We start from the raw sequence: 17,141 nt of genomic DNA on the forward strand, positions 1-17,141 counted from the left end.
AAGTTGAACAGGATGAGGGGGATATTTGTGTACTCTATGACATTACTGAGAAGGATGAGGATGTTGATGATGTTGTTTGTGTAAGTCAGTCACCAGTGGCAGCAGTTCTTGCCTGTGATAAAAAGAAAGCTATTGTGATGCCTGAGATGCCACTTATTTTACAAAATGGTAATGTAATTAACATACTCACTATCAACCTCCTCATTAGTGATCATAGTAGTCTTTCCAAAAAATTGTTTTTTTTGGGGTCCAAACAAATCAAGCACTTCAGCCACAAAAGTGGTGGTCCCTGTCACTGAAGTGATTGGTTTGTTAAACGGTGCATGTTCTTTTTAATATCCAACAACAAAGTGGGTGGGTGGGTCTAAGGACAATTCCATTGTGCACCACTTTGCTCTGTATTTTTGGGGGGCATTGGGGACGATCTCTGCATTACCAGTTTGCAACACATTTTAAACAGATGCACATGCCATGTGTTTGTGTGGGATGCAGTTACCATCCCGGTGGTTGGGATCCCAGATGCGAGAATAGCAGCGGGGGCCCAGGACTATTCCCACTCATGGGTGTCCACAACACACATAGAGTGGGAACGGAACCTTTAGCGAGCGCAGCGAGCCACCGAGCCCGCAGCAAGCCCACAAGGGGCTTTGTTGTGTTTGCCCCCCTGCTGGCATTCTGGCAGCCGGGATCCCGGCATCTGTATGCTGATCACCGGGATCAAGGCCACCGGTCACCAGGCCCTAACCCGTTTGTGCCACTGCTTTGTTGCTTAGTTTAGCCAGCCAGCCTTTGGTCAATATTGGTGAAGAATATTGTGAGCTGCGAGGTGGTCAAAACTGAGTGGAAAAAACTGGAAATTAATGTTATTGAGCTTACTAATATTGAATTAACGAAAACAAAGGACCAAATTATGTGGTTTTAGCTGTTTTTATACATAAAAAACAAAACAGATTTAAAACCAAAACGTGAGGGCAGTTTTAGCAAAACCAAAACACGAAGTTAATACAGATCCAAAACATGGCAGCCGGCGCACATCTCTAATAATATGTTTAAGCAGGGTGACTGAGATGTAAGTGATTATGGTTCTAGTTTTATGCTACTGCCTCTGGGAGCTGGAGGTGACCACTGTGGGGAGGTGGGCAAAGTTATTTGGCCCTGTCTCCTGGGATACGTTGCCTCAAACCATGCCATTACACAGTGTAGGGAAATTTGCAGAGGATTTAGTCTATTTCCCCCAAAATTTGTGAGTTTACCAGACTTTCCATGAGAGTGGGCAAGCATATTTATAGGTTTTTTCTACATGGTAATAAAGCCAGCTTCATCGATAAAGAACTGTTGAAATAATAATTATGTGCATTTAGAAATTACTGGGTTTTTTTTGTTAGATGAGATAAAGAAATGTCCCAGTTTAAAACTGTTGAATAGTCTAGGTTTCATGTTTAATATTTTGTATACTTTCTCTCCAGCTCTCAGAATTAATGCCTCCTGGAATTTTCACTGCTGTGGCCTCTGCAGTTGTTGCAGTATTCTTTGCCATCTGTGCTGGTCTGTGCATCTTCATTGCAGTTGCCGGTATGAGGTCAAGCCAAGGAACTTATAGCCCAAGCAGACAGGAGAAAGAAGGGTCACGGGTAGAAATGTGGAATATTGTTCAGCCACCTCCGGTAGAGAGACTCATCTGATAATAGGTACTCACTTCTTCAGCCTCATTCAATTCTACACAGCTCAGGAAGAACCTCCATTTTAGTTTCTTGGTTATTCTTGTATTTGCCTATGAACAAAACAAAGAACTCAACAATGTACATACTTATGGAGGTGCTGAGATCGATATGTGTATCATAATACAGTACAATGTTCGGACGGACTCAACACAACTCAACACTGTGCCTCATTTTTTTTAAACAATGAATTTCTATTTCAAGACACAATAACGCCAGTCTCACCTGTACAGCAGGTAATAAGGGAATGTGACCTTTTTGGTGCCTTTATTGGTTAAATCAGATACTGGTATGTATAAAGAACAGATATGTTTGAATGACATTGTTGTTGCTTGTATTTTATGAAACTACAGTATGCTACGTTTGTAGACACCACCTAAATCTTGTGAGTCTTATGTCAACAACACCCAGGTAATGTTACTAGCAACTGTTCAATACAATACATCTAAAGGCATGTTTGGTGAGGTCGGCAATTGCACAGCTTCACTCAGGTGAATTAACAAAGTCCAGATCAGTGCTTTAGAAATATATTTTGTGTCAAGTTTAATTGCTTCCGAGATGCCAAAAAAGCTGATTTAAGCAGCAATTTGTAAAAAAAAAAAAAGCAAAACCAGCGTGGTTTTGGCTTTAATAAATCACTGCTTTAAAATCTGTTACTAAATCGCCAAAATATTGGCACTTTCAGCAACCTGCAGGCTATTAAATTAGGCCCAATGACTTGGCACATTTTATAAATGTGCAATGGTATTCTGTTAAATTGGATGAAAAGCACATTAAAAGTGCGCATTGGCTAGCCAGCCACCCATAAACAGATGACCACCTCTCTCCAGCCAGAAATCCTTGGACATTCTATCAGAAAGATAAAGGGGAATAAGACACACACACACACACACACACACACACACACACACACACACACACACACACCAACACAGCCAAACACTTGATAAGGTAAATACATTTGTTTCATATGATTAACTAAATAACAAAGGTGTACAAACTATATTATGATTTCTTCAACCACTTAACTGGCATGGTCAGATCACCTGGTGCTTAGTACACACAATACAGTTACTATATCCCTGGAAGTGCACCAAAAGCATGTTCTGAGCCAGATTAACTCAACAATTAACATGACCCGCACATCACCAAATTCAAATCTAATGCAGTAGGTGCTGACAACTTTCTGTAGCATGCCAAGAGAAAAAGAGAAAAGACTTCTTTGAGTCCAAGAGAGAAGACCTCTTTCAGTCTAATTTAGGACCTGTATTGTGACTCCCCCGCTATATACTACCCAAGTTTAAGGTATCAATATAAGAATCCCTTTTGGGATATAATTATACTTTATAGCCTACTGCCCATATGTGTTTTTATGTTCCTGTGTGTGTAATAGGAGACTATATTTTAGTGTAACAAAATAAAGGTTACGTTTTAATCTTTTCATTACAATTATTCCTTATCATTTCCCTAAGAGTGTGCCAAAAAGAACTCTCTCTTTTTCTCTTGGCATTTGTACATAGTATGCAATTACTGACTTTATGGTGCACCCCCAGCAGCAGTGATCCTAGGCCCGAGTTCCCATTATCAGACAATAGCTGGTTTAGTTTATCTAGTTTAAATCTATTGACCGGTGTGGAATTAAATTTGTTTCTCTTTAACCTTCTATAGATTGCCAAAGAAAATTAATCTCTGTGAAGATAACCTACTATATATAGGTAGTGATCCTGCTTCAGATGAGGTTATCAGTCCACACTGTGTTATGCTGCTACATTTCTAGTACATATGGACAGACAAAGGTGTACCTGAGTACAAAACATGTTCCTGTCTCTGATGGAGCACCCCACTAAACACCCTCTAAGAAATCTTTGAGCTGATGAAGTTAATGGGTTTTCAGGAACATATTTTGTGAATAATGTCATTACCTATATGTTTCCTACTGGATTTCACTGTAGAAGGAGGTACAGTACACTACTGAAGTTGTGTGTGTGTCAGCAAGTACTATTTCCTCCACATACTGTATTGAACTAGAAGTAAAGTTATAAACCACTCCTCTGTGCATAGCTATGCAGCACTGTTTGCAGGTGGTTGTCATGACAGCACTGTACAGGACACAGGGACCCACTGATGTAACCTGAGTCTGGGTTATGAATAAGGGAGCATGGTGGTAATATGCGGATCCAGGAGAGAAGTTCTAGGAGATGTAGAAGGTAGTGTAATAGCTTATTTGCAGAATGAGTGTTTCACTAGTTATGGATATGTGACAAGAAAGAATGGAAGGAATGGTTATGGAAGACGTGTGTGTTGGTGAATATTAATATTGGTAGATGGATCAGTGAGAAGTGCACTGGTGGTACTGTAAGTATAAATCAACTAAAGTAAAAAAAAAAATACAGTGGAAAAACAGAAACAGTTTTCAGCAAGGAAGGTACTTGCAATAGAATAGCAGTTTAAAATAATGGTGAAGCCACTGGATATGGGATGAGCAGGGTTCTGTTGAGAACAGAATTAATAGCTTAGAGGTTATAGGATAATGTTGGTAATCAGATAGGATGGGATATAACAGTGTTATGCAATTAAACAGAATATAAACTGTTACATATCTTTAATTATAACCATTGATAACTAGATTTTGGGAGTAGTGGTGTCTGTATTAGTAGTAGTAGCAGCATTAATGAGCACATTAGAGCAGTATACTGTAGGTTTAAAGAGCAACATTAATATTTACCATCACACACCTCTTCCATAACCTGTTATATGCACCCTCACTTATCTCCTATGTTTACGGTTCAATAGATCTACATTAAGAAGTTCTAAAATCATTAGGTTGACACTAAATGGTTGAAAGTTAAAAGGCTGACATGGTGATTACTGTATGTAGACACATAAAAGGTCGACACATGACAAAGTTGACAGGTACAAAATGTTGACATGTGAAAAGGTTGTCATCAAAGATGGCCGACACAGGAAACAGTCAACACACTTTTTTTTGCATTTTTTGGTGTTGTTTTCGCCGTCTCAGCACATACTGTAGAGACCCACAATTAGTGTACCACTTTGCTTGTCATGCTCGGGGCACGATTACTATTCCCAATCGTAGTCCACATGGATGGTAAAGTATGAAAAAGTAGAAAAAAACACAAAAACAAAACTCATGTCGACCATTGGCATGTCGACCCTTGAACCTGTCGACCATAAGCACTGTCAACCTTTCATAGGTCGACCTTTTGACCATGTTGTTTTAATGCATGTTAACCTATTGACTGTCTAACTAGACACCGTAGATCTGCTATCACTTATCTAAAAATAGTCAAATAATCGTTTTGCACCCAACACTATTATATATCCTAACACTTCTCTCCTGTGTCTGCATTCCACCACCACACTCCCTTACTCCCTAATCCATGTACCCAGGCTGCACCTACCTCCAACAAATCCCTGCTCTTGTACCATGCCACCACAACAAGCACCTGCAAACATCACCCTGCAGCTTTGGATACTGTAGATGAGTATGGATTTGAGGTAAGACACAAATAGGTATAATATTATAATTGTTGCCATTGGTGCATCCTTTTAATGGTTACCATAATGCCTGGATAACCTGACAGCAGAGGTGTAACAAGGGCTTTTGGAGCCCAAGGCAAGATTAAGAATGGTCCCCCTCGGAAAAAAAAAAAAAAAAAGAGTCATAAACAAGATCGAAAAATGGGCATGGCCACACACCAGAAGGGGCGTGGTCACACACCAGAAGGGGCATGGCCACTGAAAATGGGGTTTGCCGACATGCCACGCCACCAGTTTCATGTCACACTGGGAAAAATTATTTTCAGCTGCACACGCACCTTACATATATGATGGTTCCACACAATGTGGAACCTCTGAAGAAATGTATCCTCTAAAGCAAACGGCGTCTTCAGTCGGTATTCACTATTCATCTAGAAGATCACATTGTCCAGAAGCATTGTACAACAGCGGATCAACCAGACTCACATCCTGCCCCCTGCATCTCTCACACCATCACCCCCCTGCGTCTCTTAGCCACATCATCATCTCCCCCTTGTGTTGTCTCTTAGTCACACCATCACCTACCCCCTGCGACGTCTCCCAGCACACCATCCTCTTGCCCTACCGTCGTCTCTCAGCACACCATCACTTCCCCCTGCAACATCTCTCAGCACACCATCACCTCCTGCGTCATCACTCAGCACACCATCACCTACCCCCAGCGTCGTCACTCAGCACACCATCCCCTCCCCCTGCGTCATCTCTCAGCACACCATCACCTACCCCCTGCGTCGTCACTCAGCAAACCATCACCTCCCCCTGCGTCATCTCTCAGCACACCATCACCTACCCCCTGCGTCGTCACTCAGCACACCATCACCTACCCCTTGCATCGTCACTCTGCACACCATCACCTCCCCCTGTGACATCGCTCAGCACACCATCACCTATACCGTGTCGTCTCTCAGCACACCATCGCATTTTAAGTCTCTCAGTGTGTCTTCCCCTCCTCCTGCTTCGTCTCTGTGCACATCATATCTGTTATGCACACCAGTGCCTGCAGGAATGTACTGGTGTTTGAACTGTTATACACACCAGTACCTGCAGGAATGTACTGGTGTCTGAACAGAGAGGGATGCAAAACAAATGAACTCACAGACAGACTGGGAAATATGACATAACGTACACAGAAGGTGATAGGGTAACAAAACCAACACAGAGTGAACAGAGAAGCCCAGAGGCTAAGAAACTGGGTGTCTCCCTAGTATTAGAAATGCTCAGATGGAAAAAGCAAGATGTTGTGTTTTAATACGTAGAGAACCCGAAATGCTGTTGCTAAGGGCAACAGCAAAACCCTAAAGGGTTACCAACGGGTGTGGCAGTAAACTCCTTGGTCAGAGATGGAATAATAGACACAAGGAGAGTCTCCACAATCCTAATTCTCACTTGCAGGGCCCAGGTTCAGCTTACTGCCACTAAACTGACACATGGACGCCGTGCACAGTGAGAGAGGATTATGCAGGCAGGTCTGAAAGTACAGCCACAAACCTGCTGGGTTCACAGAATAGCAAAAGAACCTCAGCAGGCTAAACGACTGACTCCAGTCTTACTGCTAGGTCTGGATTGGCAGAGTGTAGTACCAAATGCCCAGGCCTATTTGCAGTAAGCAACAACAAAATACAAAGCTACACAGTACTGGCTAACTTTCAGGAACTGACTAACCAACAAAGATTCAGCAGCATCTGCTTAACCTGAGAAGAGGCCTTGTAAAGCAGGTGCTGTCCACGCCCCCCTCAGACCTCACAGACTGTGAGCACAAAAACCAGCACCGGATCCCATGCCTGTAACCACTGCACAGCAAAAGACCCGAACCGGAGTATCAGCTGCGCTCAGGTTACTCCGCTAGCACTTGTCTCCCGGTTGCCATAACGACGTGGCAGCACAGGGCAGGAGACCCTAACAATATCCCACCCTGATTAGTCACTCAGCACACCATCTCCCCCTGCAACATCTCTCAGCACACCATCACCTACCCCCTGCGTCATCTCTCTGCACACCATCACCTCCCCCTGCGTCGTCACTCAGCACACCATCACCTCCCCCTGTGACATCCCTCAGCACACCATTACCGTGTCGTCTATCAGCACACCATCACATTTTAAGTCTCTCAGTGTGTCTTCCCCCTGCCCCTTCATTCTATGTCTCTCATACCCCTTTCAGACAGAAATCCTGGAAATTACCTGGCATTTCAGTAACAGGTTGTTTTGCCAGTCTCTGCCTGACCCTCCCTTTCACACAGGGAAGCAAATTACCGGGTCAAGAATTTCTACCCGGCAGTTTGCGGATCAAAATGGGTATTTCTTCTGTGTGAAAGGGTCAACCTGGGTCGAAATTCCTGGATCTCCAACCCTTGTAAATTCTTGGGTAAAAATCCCGGGAATTTCAACTGGGGTTAACCTTTTCACACAGAAAAGGGCCTGTGTTTTTCTGCAATTTACCAGGTAGAACTGCTTCACCCGAAATTTGCCTTACTATCTGAAAAGGGCATCATTCTATGTCTCTCAGTGTATCTACCCCCCTCCCCTTTTCATTCTATGTCTTTGTGTGTGTCCCCCCATTTCATTCTATGTCTCTGTGTGTTTTCCTCCACTTCATTCTAGGTCTCTCAGTGTCTCTCCCCCCCTTCTATGTCTCCCAGTGTCTCTCCCCCCCTTCTATGTCTCTCAGTGTCCCTCTCCCCCCTTCTATGTCTCTTAGTGTCCCTCTCCCCCTTCTATGTCTCTCAGTGTCTCTCTCACCCTCTTCTATGTTTCTCAGTGTTCCTCTCCCCCCTTCTATGTCTCTCAGTGTCTCCCTCACCCTCTTCTATGTATCCCAGTGTCTCTCCCCCCTCTATGTCTCTTAGTGTCTCTCTCCCCTCATCCCTTCTATGTCTCTAAGTGAGTCTCTAAGTGCCTCTCCCCCATTTTGTCCTATCAATGTGTCAACTCTCTCCCCCCTCCCTCTCCTAGTGGGAGCTGGTGGGGTGAGGCAGCAGGCTGTTCAGAGAGGGGAGCGTGACACATCGCGGTCATGCTCACAGCAAGAAGAGCTTACGGAGGATGACTCGTCGTAGGCAGGACTGTGGAGGGTGGTACTCCAGCGGTGGTGGGCACATAGGGCAAGTGGGCTGTGCAGGTGCCAGTGGCGCCCCCTCTGCTGGGCCTGCCACTGCGCCCAGGGCACACACCCTGCTCGCCCCGTGCTTGTTACACCACCTGACAGAGAAAACATGATTGATGTTACATGTAATGTTAATTTCTCTTAGGCTTGAATAGAGCATAATAACAGCATTTTAGGTATATTATGCCCAAGGGTAGAAGCATGTTTTGTGCTTGTTATATCTCTCTCATTTCAGTGGCAGACCTTGGGAGTGGCGGGCCCAGGTGCAAAAATATAACTTGGGCCGTCCCTCCTCCACGCCAACACAATGTGTTAAAATGCCATACGGCAGTGGGTGATAGGGAGAGGCAGAGGGAGGTAGATGGTGACAGCAGAATGCAAGGGGAGGAACATGGTGACAAGGGGAGTCAGTGGGTGACAGGGAAAGACATTGGGTGACAGGGGTAAAAGCACAATGTTCTGTGTGGTGTGGAGAACAGGAGGCATGTACCTTGGTGGGGACAGGATGACAGGATCCCCCGCACCTTATGCTTTCCTCAGTTTGGCACTCGATCAGGCAGACTCATTGTAGTTTCACCGGTTGTGGCTGCCTTTAATTCACAGACAGCAGTGAATTGGAAAATATGTACAGCTGCATGTTAATTAGAGGCAGTAAGTGGCTGTGATCATCAGCGCTGATACTGTAGTGGCAGGACTCCTCTATCAGGCAGTGGGGCCCAAAATAGTCTGTGAGGGGAGGAAGGGGATAACTCATTGCTGGTCTGAGCAGCAGTGAGCCCCTTAGTCCTCAGGGACCCTGGTGCAATGTACCTGCTGCACCAATGGTAGTTCCGCCTCTCATTCCACCCCTCATTTGTATGTGTCTAATAAACAGATCCAGACCATGGCTGAGGAGTTCCCTCTTTATCGACATTATCACAGGAGGAAACATCTATTTTTGAAACAAGACCACATATGGGTGATAACAAAAGACTTACTAGAAGGAAAAAAATCTGAATTGTCTGAATGCAGATTCCAGGGTGTACAAGATGACTCCGTACATTTATGACATGTTGTTTAGTGGCTGCTTGGAGCCAATTCATAAAATAACTTCTGTTTTAGATTTTAATATACCAAAGTACAGAATGTTGGAAAAGCCCAAGTATAGGTGCCAAACTGTCCTTATTACTTAATAATTGACCACTGGATATGACTTTGGGTAAATATCACAAGTGTAAATGTCTAGTTCTTATTGTCAATGCAGTTTAATACATTATGTGTCTGATTATTGTATAACCTGACATACCATGCGTGCCAATATTCTTTTTTTTTTAAATACGTTTGTTTTGTCATAGGATATTGAGAATTAACTACAATAAACACATATAATAAATATATGGTCTAATTGCGCATATTTTTGGTCCTCACATATTTCATGAATGGAAATTACAGCATACAGACGTGGCACTCACGGTGAAATAAATGAAGTTTCACAATTCACAAATAGTTTGACAGCAACGTTTCAGTGGTCTGCCCCACTGTCGTCAGGCTTTATTAACAAAAAGGCAAACAACACATACCTTTATACCCCTCATGTGCATTCCCCACCTCCCCTTCCGGTGTCCCACACCTGGTAGGTTGCCCCGCAAGGGGACTCTTTATGCTCGCCCTGCTGTCGGCATACTGGCGACCGGGATGCCGCTGTCAGTATATATAAACATATTTGCTTTTCATGTCTATATATTTATAAGTATATATGAACTTTTCTCATATGATATATGCACTTAGCCAAAAGAAATGGAATCACTGTAAAGAATTCATAAAGCTAAGTGGGGAAATGTTGGTGTCATTGATAGACTCCAGAATGCACAGCTCATAGTTCTGTCCCTTGCCCTCCACTTGTTCTGCATTCAGGGGCAAAGAAAAGGGATTTCTATGACAAGAGGAGAGAGAGCAATTATAGAAGCACTGACATTTTAGTACGAGACATGAAAAGCGTACGGCCAGAGACCACATGAAAGACAAATGGCAAAAATGCAAACTGCTAATTAGTGGAAAATGCCAAATTCATTAGTAAGCTGCTCATGGGATGGGCACTGAAGCTGTAAAGCTACAAGCCAGAGGTAACTCTTTCACTGCTGACACTAAAGAACTCATCGCTGATGTTATGTCTGTGTCTAGGTCTCACCAAGAACTACCTGCAGTGGTAGAGTATGGAAGAAAAGTGCTTCAATAAACCAAGTTACACTCGTGAGGAACACAGAGGCTTTTCCATAATTTGTAACTTCATTTAAATACAGTACTTTGTTTTAAGGGTGCAATTTAAATATGTTTGTATAGCAACTACTGCAGTGCTTTACAATTAACTGTTACGTGCTATAATTAGAGTAGGCTGAACCCATATGAAAAATGTTAGAAACAATATAATTAGTATAGCTTGTATTAGAAAATAGAGGGGTGTCTTTGGTGTGAATTTTTCTGGGTGATATTTGCTGCTTTACAGTATAGACAGAGGCTCCAATACTTTACATCTGTAATACCCCCACACGCACACATACAATTTAAATAAAAAATAAAAATACAGGGGTCCCTTTGGGGTATCTTAATGTTAGTTAGGCCCAGGCACCCCATAGCAGTACAGGGTTGCCCTTTAATTGACCCTGTCCTCCTTGAACAGGGAGGTTTTGCGCCACAGAAAAATCCTGAGTCGTTCTTTGATTGGGCCCCCTGGGTTGTAGGGCAGAAGGTACCTGGGGCTGTCTGTTGCTGGGGCCAGGAAACCAGTGAGTTCCCGGGACAGGAGAAGTCCAGAGTGAGAGGGACTTATATATACAGGTCCCCAGTGCAGGAACAGAGAGTCAGGAGGGAGAGGAGCATCCTACCTGAACTGTCCGGAGGATTGAAAGACTCACCGGGAAGGAGGAAATCAACCGCACACACCAGGAGTGGACTTCGCTGTGGAAGAGTAGTGCCGGGTTGTGCCGAGGACCAGGAGAGGATTAATGCCGGGGAGGAGCTGCCCATGCCTGCGCCTATCACCGGAGCGACCAAAGCCATCCGCGTAGAGTGGAGAAGACACAGCAGAAAAGGAGCCCAGCCAGCCACAGGACCGGGGAAGGACATCCAACTTCCAGCAGACCGGGACCCCGCAGCAAGGGAGGAGACAGACCAGCGACGGGTGCACCGGCATCGTGGAGGACACCTCGTAAGGACCCGGAGAAGACCCCTTGGAAGTGTGTCGCAGATCGGGATTCCACAGCCGGAGAGCAGATTCCCCTTCGGAACTCAGCAGACCACATTGAAAAGCGTGCATCCCCGGTGCGGTGCTCTGCATCCCGGGTGGCGCCGGAGAATGAGGCGTGGCTGAAGCGCCGCAGCTCTGGGTGAGGAATTGCTGCAACCCTTCCGCTGCTTAATTCTGCCCTTGAAGTCCCTTCCATTGCAAAACTCTGCATTGGGGTTTGGTGCCCTTATATCACCTGTGTCCCGTCCCTTGTAGTAAATTAAGGGGGCAGGCTCCCCTCTCCTTAGGGCCCCGCATTCCTTGTTATATTTATGGGGTAGTATCCCCACACACCATACCCTGGTATATGTTTTAAAAAGGGGTAGGCTCCCCTTAAGTTGGTGCCTGCAAGACTTGTAATTTTAGTGGGTAGGCTTCCCACCAGTTACACAGCCCTTAACCTTCTGGTTATTAGTAAAGGGGGTGAGCTCCCCGCTCTTGTAGCAATGGTACCCCATTATTTAGAGGGTGAAAAGGACCTTCTCCAGGTTTATTGTTAGAAAAACCGGCATAGTGTCTCCTACTACACCTGTGTTATGCAAAGCCTGTATACTTTTATTGCTGCTCAATAGTGTATGGGTTTTACTAATGCTGTCGGTGTTGTCCAAGTAATGTGATGCTGCACATATTTTTTTTTTTTTTGTTCTCTTATGATGATGGGTTTTTAGCAGAAGTGTGCCCTGGTGTGCATATCGTATGTTTAAGAAGCAAATGTATTTTATTTGGGGTTAATGTGTTTATGCTTGTGTGACTCGGTTGGTGCAGTTAGGTTTATTCATAAGATGTGTGTCATATGCCTATGTTGGTACATCATTGACTGTTTATGCAAGCTCCGCCCAGCAGTGTTTTGTTTAAAGTTCATGCACTTGTCTGCTATTCTACTAATGCTGGTACATCATTGACTGTTTATGCAAGCTCCGCACAGACTTGTCCCTGCTTAAAGCTCATTCACCTGTCTGCTACATCCAGAGCCGGATTAAGGCCCCGGGAGGCCTGGGACACTAAAGAGCAGGGGGCCCCCATGGACTAAAATAAATAAATAATATATATATATATATATATATATATATCCACATCGCTCTAAGAAACCCTTCTCCTTCAGTTCTGCGTGCGGCGCGCCAATGACTGAGTCGCAGGCTTGCTGAGCCGGACAGCAATTGGACAGCTGAGCCGTCGCTCAGCTGCCCTGACTACAGCTGTTAGAGCACTCTTCTTAGAGCTGTAGTCAGCGCAGCTGAGCGACGGCTCAGCTGTCTAATTGCTGTCCGGCTCAGCAAGCCTGCGGCTCAGTCATTGGCGCGCCGCACGCTGAACTGAAGGAGGAGGGGGGACAGGGCAGCCAGAGGTGGATTTAGATCTCAGGGGGCCCTAAGCAAGACACCTATTTGGGGCCTTTTTCCTCAATCCATAGCACTATAGTTACGTTTCTGATTTATGCCCCTTACATTACTTGTCAGCGGTGTGTCGATCTCTTCAGCTATTACTATGTAATAATATAGTGCAGTTGTAAAGCACAATATAATATGCTGGCGCTGTATAAGTAATGGGATGCGGGACCTCCTAACAGGTGAAGGGGTACATTTTCAAGATGTTTTATTTTTTTTATTAAGGTTTAAGAATATCATCTCTTAATTAATTTAGTCTATTTTTTTTAACCTTTTTCACATTGTTGCAACTGAATGCCCAAATCTATGTTACACATCTGCAAAACTAACCAGCAAAATGTATCCTTTTCTGTGTCACTGGGGCAGCTGAATAGCACCTAGAGGTATTTGAATATGCAGAGCTGGGCTGTTGTCTCACTAACAGGCTTCATCCTCTCTGTTATCAGCCCTGTTTAGCCCTAGCTAACTCTTAAAGTGACGGTAGCCTTTTATCCCCCCCCCCCCCCTGCTCAAATGTAGCAGGCAGGCCCCTGTCCAGTCAGTGTATGCTGCCATACCCCCTGTCACACATTCCCACTCACCCCTCACTGTCACACATTCCCACTCAACGCTACATGTACTCACTCACTGCCACGCATGCCCACTTGCCGCTCACCGTCAAATATACACCCTCACCGCTCACACGTACCCACTCGCCGCTCACCATCACACGTACCCACTAATCACTGTCACACATACCCACTCACTGTAAACACATACCCGCTCACCGCCACACGTACCCACTCGCCGCTCACTGTCACACATACCCACTCACCTCTCACTGTCACACATACCCACTCACTGTAGCATATTCCTATTCACACCTCATTGTAACACATACCCACTCACTCCCAGACCCCAGGATAACCAGTCACACATTAGTATCCTCCCTCCAATGCCACAAATGCCCCCTCTGCCCATCTATACTGCATCAGGGCGTCTCTCCACCTCCCTCTCACCTTTAACAAGTAGGACAGTGCGGCACCTTCACTACTGTATGTCAAAAGTGCTCCTTCTGCTACAGTCTGCTTCCGGACACAAAGCCATCAGGTCCCACTCCCAGGCTCCCGCCTCCCAGCAGCGGCAGTTGCAGCGTGCCCCGACCGGCTCCTCTCTGACTGCGTGTGACGTCACATTAAACAGGAAGGAGTCAGGACAGGACACAAGCGAGTGCTGGAGGAGCAGGTCACTGGCAGCTGTCTAAACAATGACAGCCTGCCGGGACCATGAAAACAGCCTGCGCATGCTGCGAGTCAGGCGGGCCCCTGGGACTCACCGGGCCCTAGGCATCCACTTTGGATGCCTTGCGGTAAATCCGCCTCTGACCTGGGCAGCGGGGAGCCGGGGCTCGTGAGCGCAGCACCGCAGATCGGATTGAAGAGAGATCCGATCTGTGGTGTGGCAGGGGGCCCTTTTGGAAAGGGGGGCCCGGGGTACGTATCCCCGGGACCCCCCCTTAATCCGGCTCTGGCTACATCTGCTACTGCATCATTGACTGTGTATGCAAGCTCTGCCCAGCCGTGTACCTGCTTAAAATTCATTCACCTGCCTGCTACTGCTGGGGCATTATTTACTGTGTATGCAAACTCTGCCCAGCCGTGTACCTGCTTAAAATTCATTCACCTGTCTGCTACTGCTGGGGCATTAGTGACTGTTTATGCAAGCTGCAAATCAGCCGTGTAGCTGCTCAAAGTTAATTAACATGTCTGCTACATCTGCTATTGCTGGTGTATCATTGACTGTTTATGCAAGCTCCGCCCAGCCGTGTATCTGCTTAAATTTTATTCACTACTTGCTTTTCTTCCTAAGTGAAATTGCTGCTTGTTCGGGACTGAGCTATATTAAGCCAAAAGCAGCCTGTTTACCTGTTTCAGAATCGAACAAAAGTTAAGGGAATAATTTGTTTGTGTAATTTCACTGTTACCGTTACTACTGTAATTTCATTCTATTGTAACACAATAAAACTGTATTGTATCATTTACGGGTCAGTCTATGTCTGCTTTAACAATTTGCTTGCCTCTCTGTCACGGTGTGCTGGTAGCCATAGTTTACCTGAAGATAGTCAGCTGCAACTAGAACCTTAACACGCCTACGGACTGGGATACCACACATCCATGGGGAGTACAGAGTCTCATGAGTTGTGTCTTTTGGTGATGTTTACTGTCTGGGCAGTTTCTACACAAGGGGGGTAATTCCAAGTTGATCGCAGCAGGAAATTTTTTAGCAGTTGGGCAAAACCATGTGCACTGCAGGGGAGGCTGATATAACATGTGCAGAGAGAGATAGATTTGGGTGTGGTGAGTTCAATCTGCAATCTAAATTGCAGTGTAAAAATAAAGCAGCCAGTATTTACCCTGCACAGAAACAAAATAACCCACCCAAATCTAACTCTCCCTGCAAATGTTATATCTGCCCCCCTGCAGTGCACATGGTTTTGCCCAACTGCTAAAAATGTTCCTGCTGTGATCAACTTGGAATTACCCCCAATATGGGGTATATTTACTAACATGCATGTTTTTAAAAGTGGAGATGTTGCCCATGGCAACCAATCAGATTTTACTTAGCATTTATCTAGCACCTTCTAGATGATGATAGCTAGAATCTGATTGGTTGCTATGGGCAACATCTCCACTTTTAAAAACCTGCACTTTAGTAAATATACCCCTATAACTCCTAGTGCCCACAGTCAAACCCTGGATATTTGCAATATATTGTTGTTTTGTGAAATGGAGTGTAAATAGTTTAGAAATAATTTACTGTGAATTAAGCTGTATGCTGCCTCCTCTAAATTACACACTGTACCTATTAGGCAGACTCACTACTGTACCCAGTACACAACACTTACTAATACACAACCAACCCAGTCCCAGAAGAAGTACCTAACTTAAGATGAGTTCCCATTCCCAGAGCCTTTCTAGAAGTGGCCTCATGTAGGCGGCATCGAAACCAAGAACTAAAACCAAAGTTGGCAGGATTAGCACATAATTACCCGTTTGGAAGCTGTTTGCTGTAATACGCTTGCTAGCAGGGGCAGACTGGGATGGAAAACTAGACTGGGAAATTTATGGAAGCAGTCCTAATTGGGGTGGGGTCTATTGAGGGAGTGGGAATCCTCCTCATAGGGCCTGATTCAGAATTAGATGCAGTTGCGGGTTTCCTTGAGTCATTTGCTGTATTTGCATCTGTGACTTTATTCTAAGGATACTACAATGACGTTCCCTAGTGTACATCCGTATATCCAAATATGTAAGGACTGAGATGCCCACTTTGAGGGTTTACAGATGCTGTAATCATGCTTTGTGTCTCTCTAGATGCCACCATCGGTCGCACCATTGAAATCTTCATCAGCACCTTGCTAGGTGCAGATCATCCGTCTGATTATGGCCTCTAATGTGAGCAACTCAACATCTCTATATGCAACCACTTTCAGCAACACGCCCACACTACGTTAAATGCGTCTGATTAGTCAACCCCCTGTAACCACACAGAAATGACCAACACATTTCTAATATGCTTCTTGGTGCGTGTGTCTGACTCAGTACCACACAGTACAGCAGCCCCACACAAACAGACCTCTCCACCCTGTACCCCCAATTAAAAAGCTCCACAAAGCCAGAGACCCATTACCATACAAAGCACCAAAGTCAGTACAGCACTCACATTAGCCATTGACTCAGAGCCTGACCTGGTCTCTGCCCTCTAAACTAAGCCTTGAACCATCCAGGCCTAAGCCCACCTACTGTCCAGAACCCTGGACCCAGTCCTCATGATCACCCAGGTCTTGGGGCTGTGATTTGGATGTGTGAGAGCCAACCTTTTTTTAGGAGCTGCTGACTGGCGGAGTGATGGGATTGGTAATGGTAAGAGTAATATTTTAATATGTTTGGGGACCACTGGCAGTCTACTTACCGGAAGGACTGTGTGTGGCACAGTTTTTCTTCATATGGGTAGGGACTGGAGAGGAGCTCTGTCTCACAAGACAAGGACTGCAGTGCCATCCTGTTTCGCAATGTTAATGGCTTCCTCATTGGCCGCTCTGCTTGCTGTGACAGGATCACGCCTCCAATGGTATCT

General features: G+C 45.1%; 1 protein-coding gene and 1 long non-coding RNA gene across 3 annotated transcripts in view; one reads left to right on the plus strand and one right to left on the minus strand.

The window, feature by feature from the left end:
• Positions 1-6,510, plus strand: part of CRB1 (crumbs cell polarity complex component 1) — a 307,060-nt gene extending 300,550 nt beyond the window's left edge. Inside the window, exons 12-13 of one of the 2 annotated variants that reach the window (XR_010186785.1) lie at positions 1,467-3,925; positions 5,130-6,510. Coding sequence is in view for 1 of the 2 variants with exons in the window: in XM_063940122.1 (XP_063796192.1) it covers positions 1,467-1,682 (216 nt within the window). In the remaining variant the exon portion in view is untranslated. Of the gene's footprint in view, positions 1-1,466 lie in introns of both variants that reach the window. The other variant, XM_063940122.1, reaches the window with a different exon arrangement.
• LOC134957896 (uncharacterized) lies at positions 1,418-14,260 on the minus strand. The gene is made up of 2 exons (XR_010186786.1): positions 14,027-14,260; positions 1,418-1,771 (listed from the first exon to the last, which is right to left on the minus strand). It is a non-coding gene; the product is annotated as an uncharacterized LOC134957896 (long non-coding RNA).
• Between the last annotated feature and the right edge of the window lie 2,881 nt (positions 14,261-17,141).

Source organism: Pseudophryne corroboree, chromosome 9, assembly GCF_028390025.1.
Source record: "Pseudophryne corroboree isolate aPseCor3 chromosome 9, aPseCor3.hap2, whole genome shotgun sequence".
NCBI classification, from domain to species: domain Eukaryota; kingdom Metazoa; phylum Chordata; class Amphibia; order Anura; family Myobatrachidae; genus Pseudophryne; species Pseudophryne corroboree.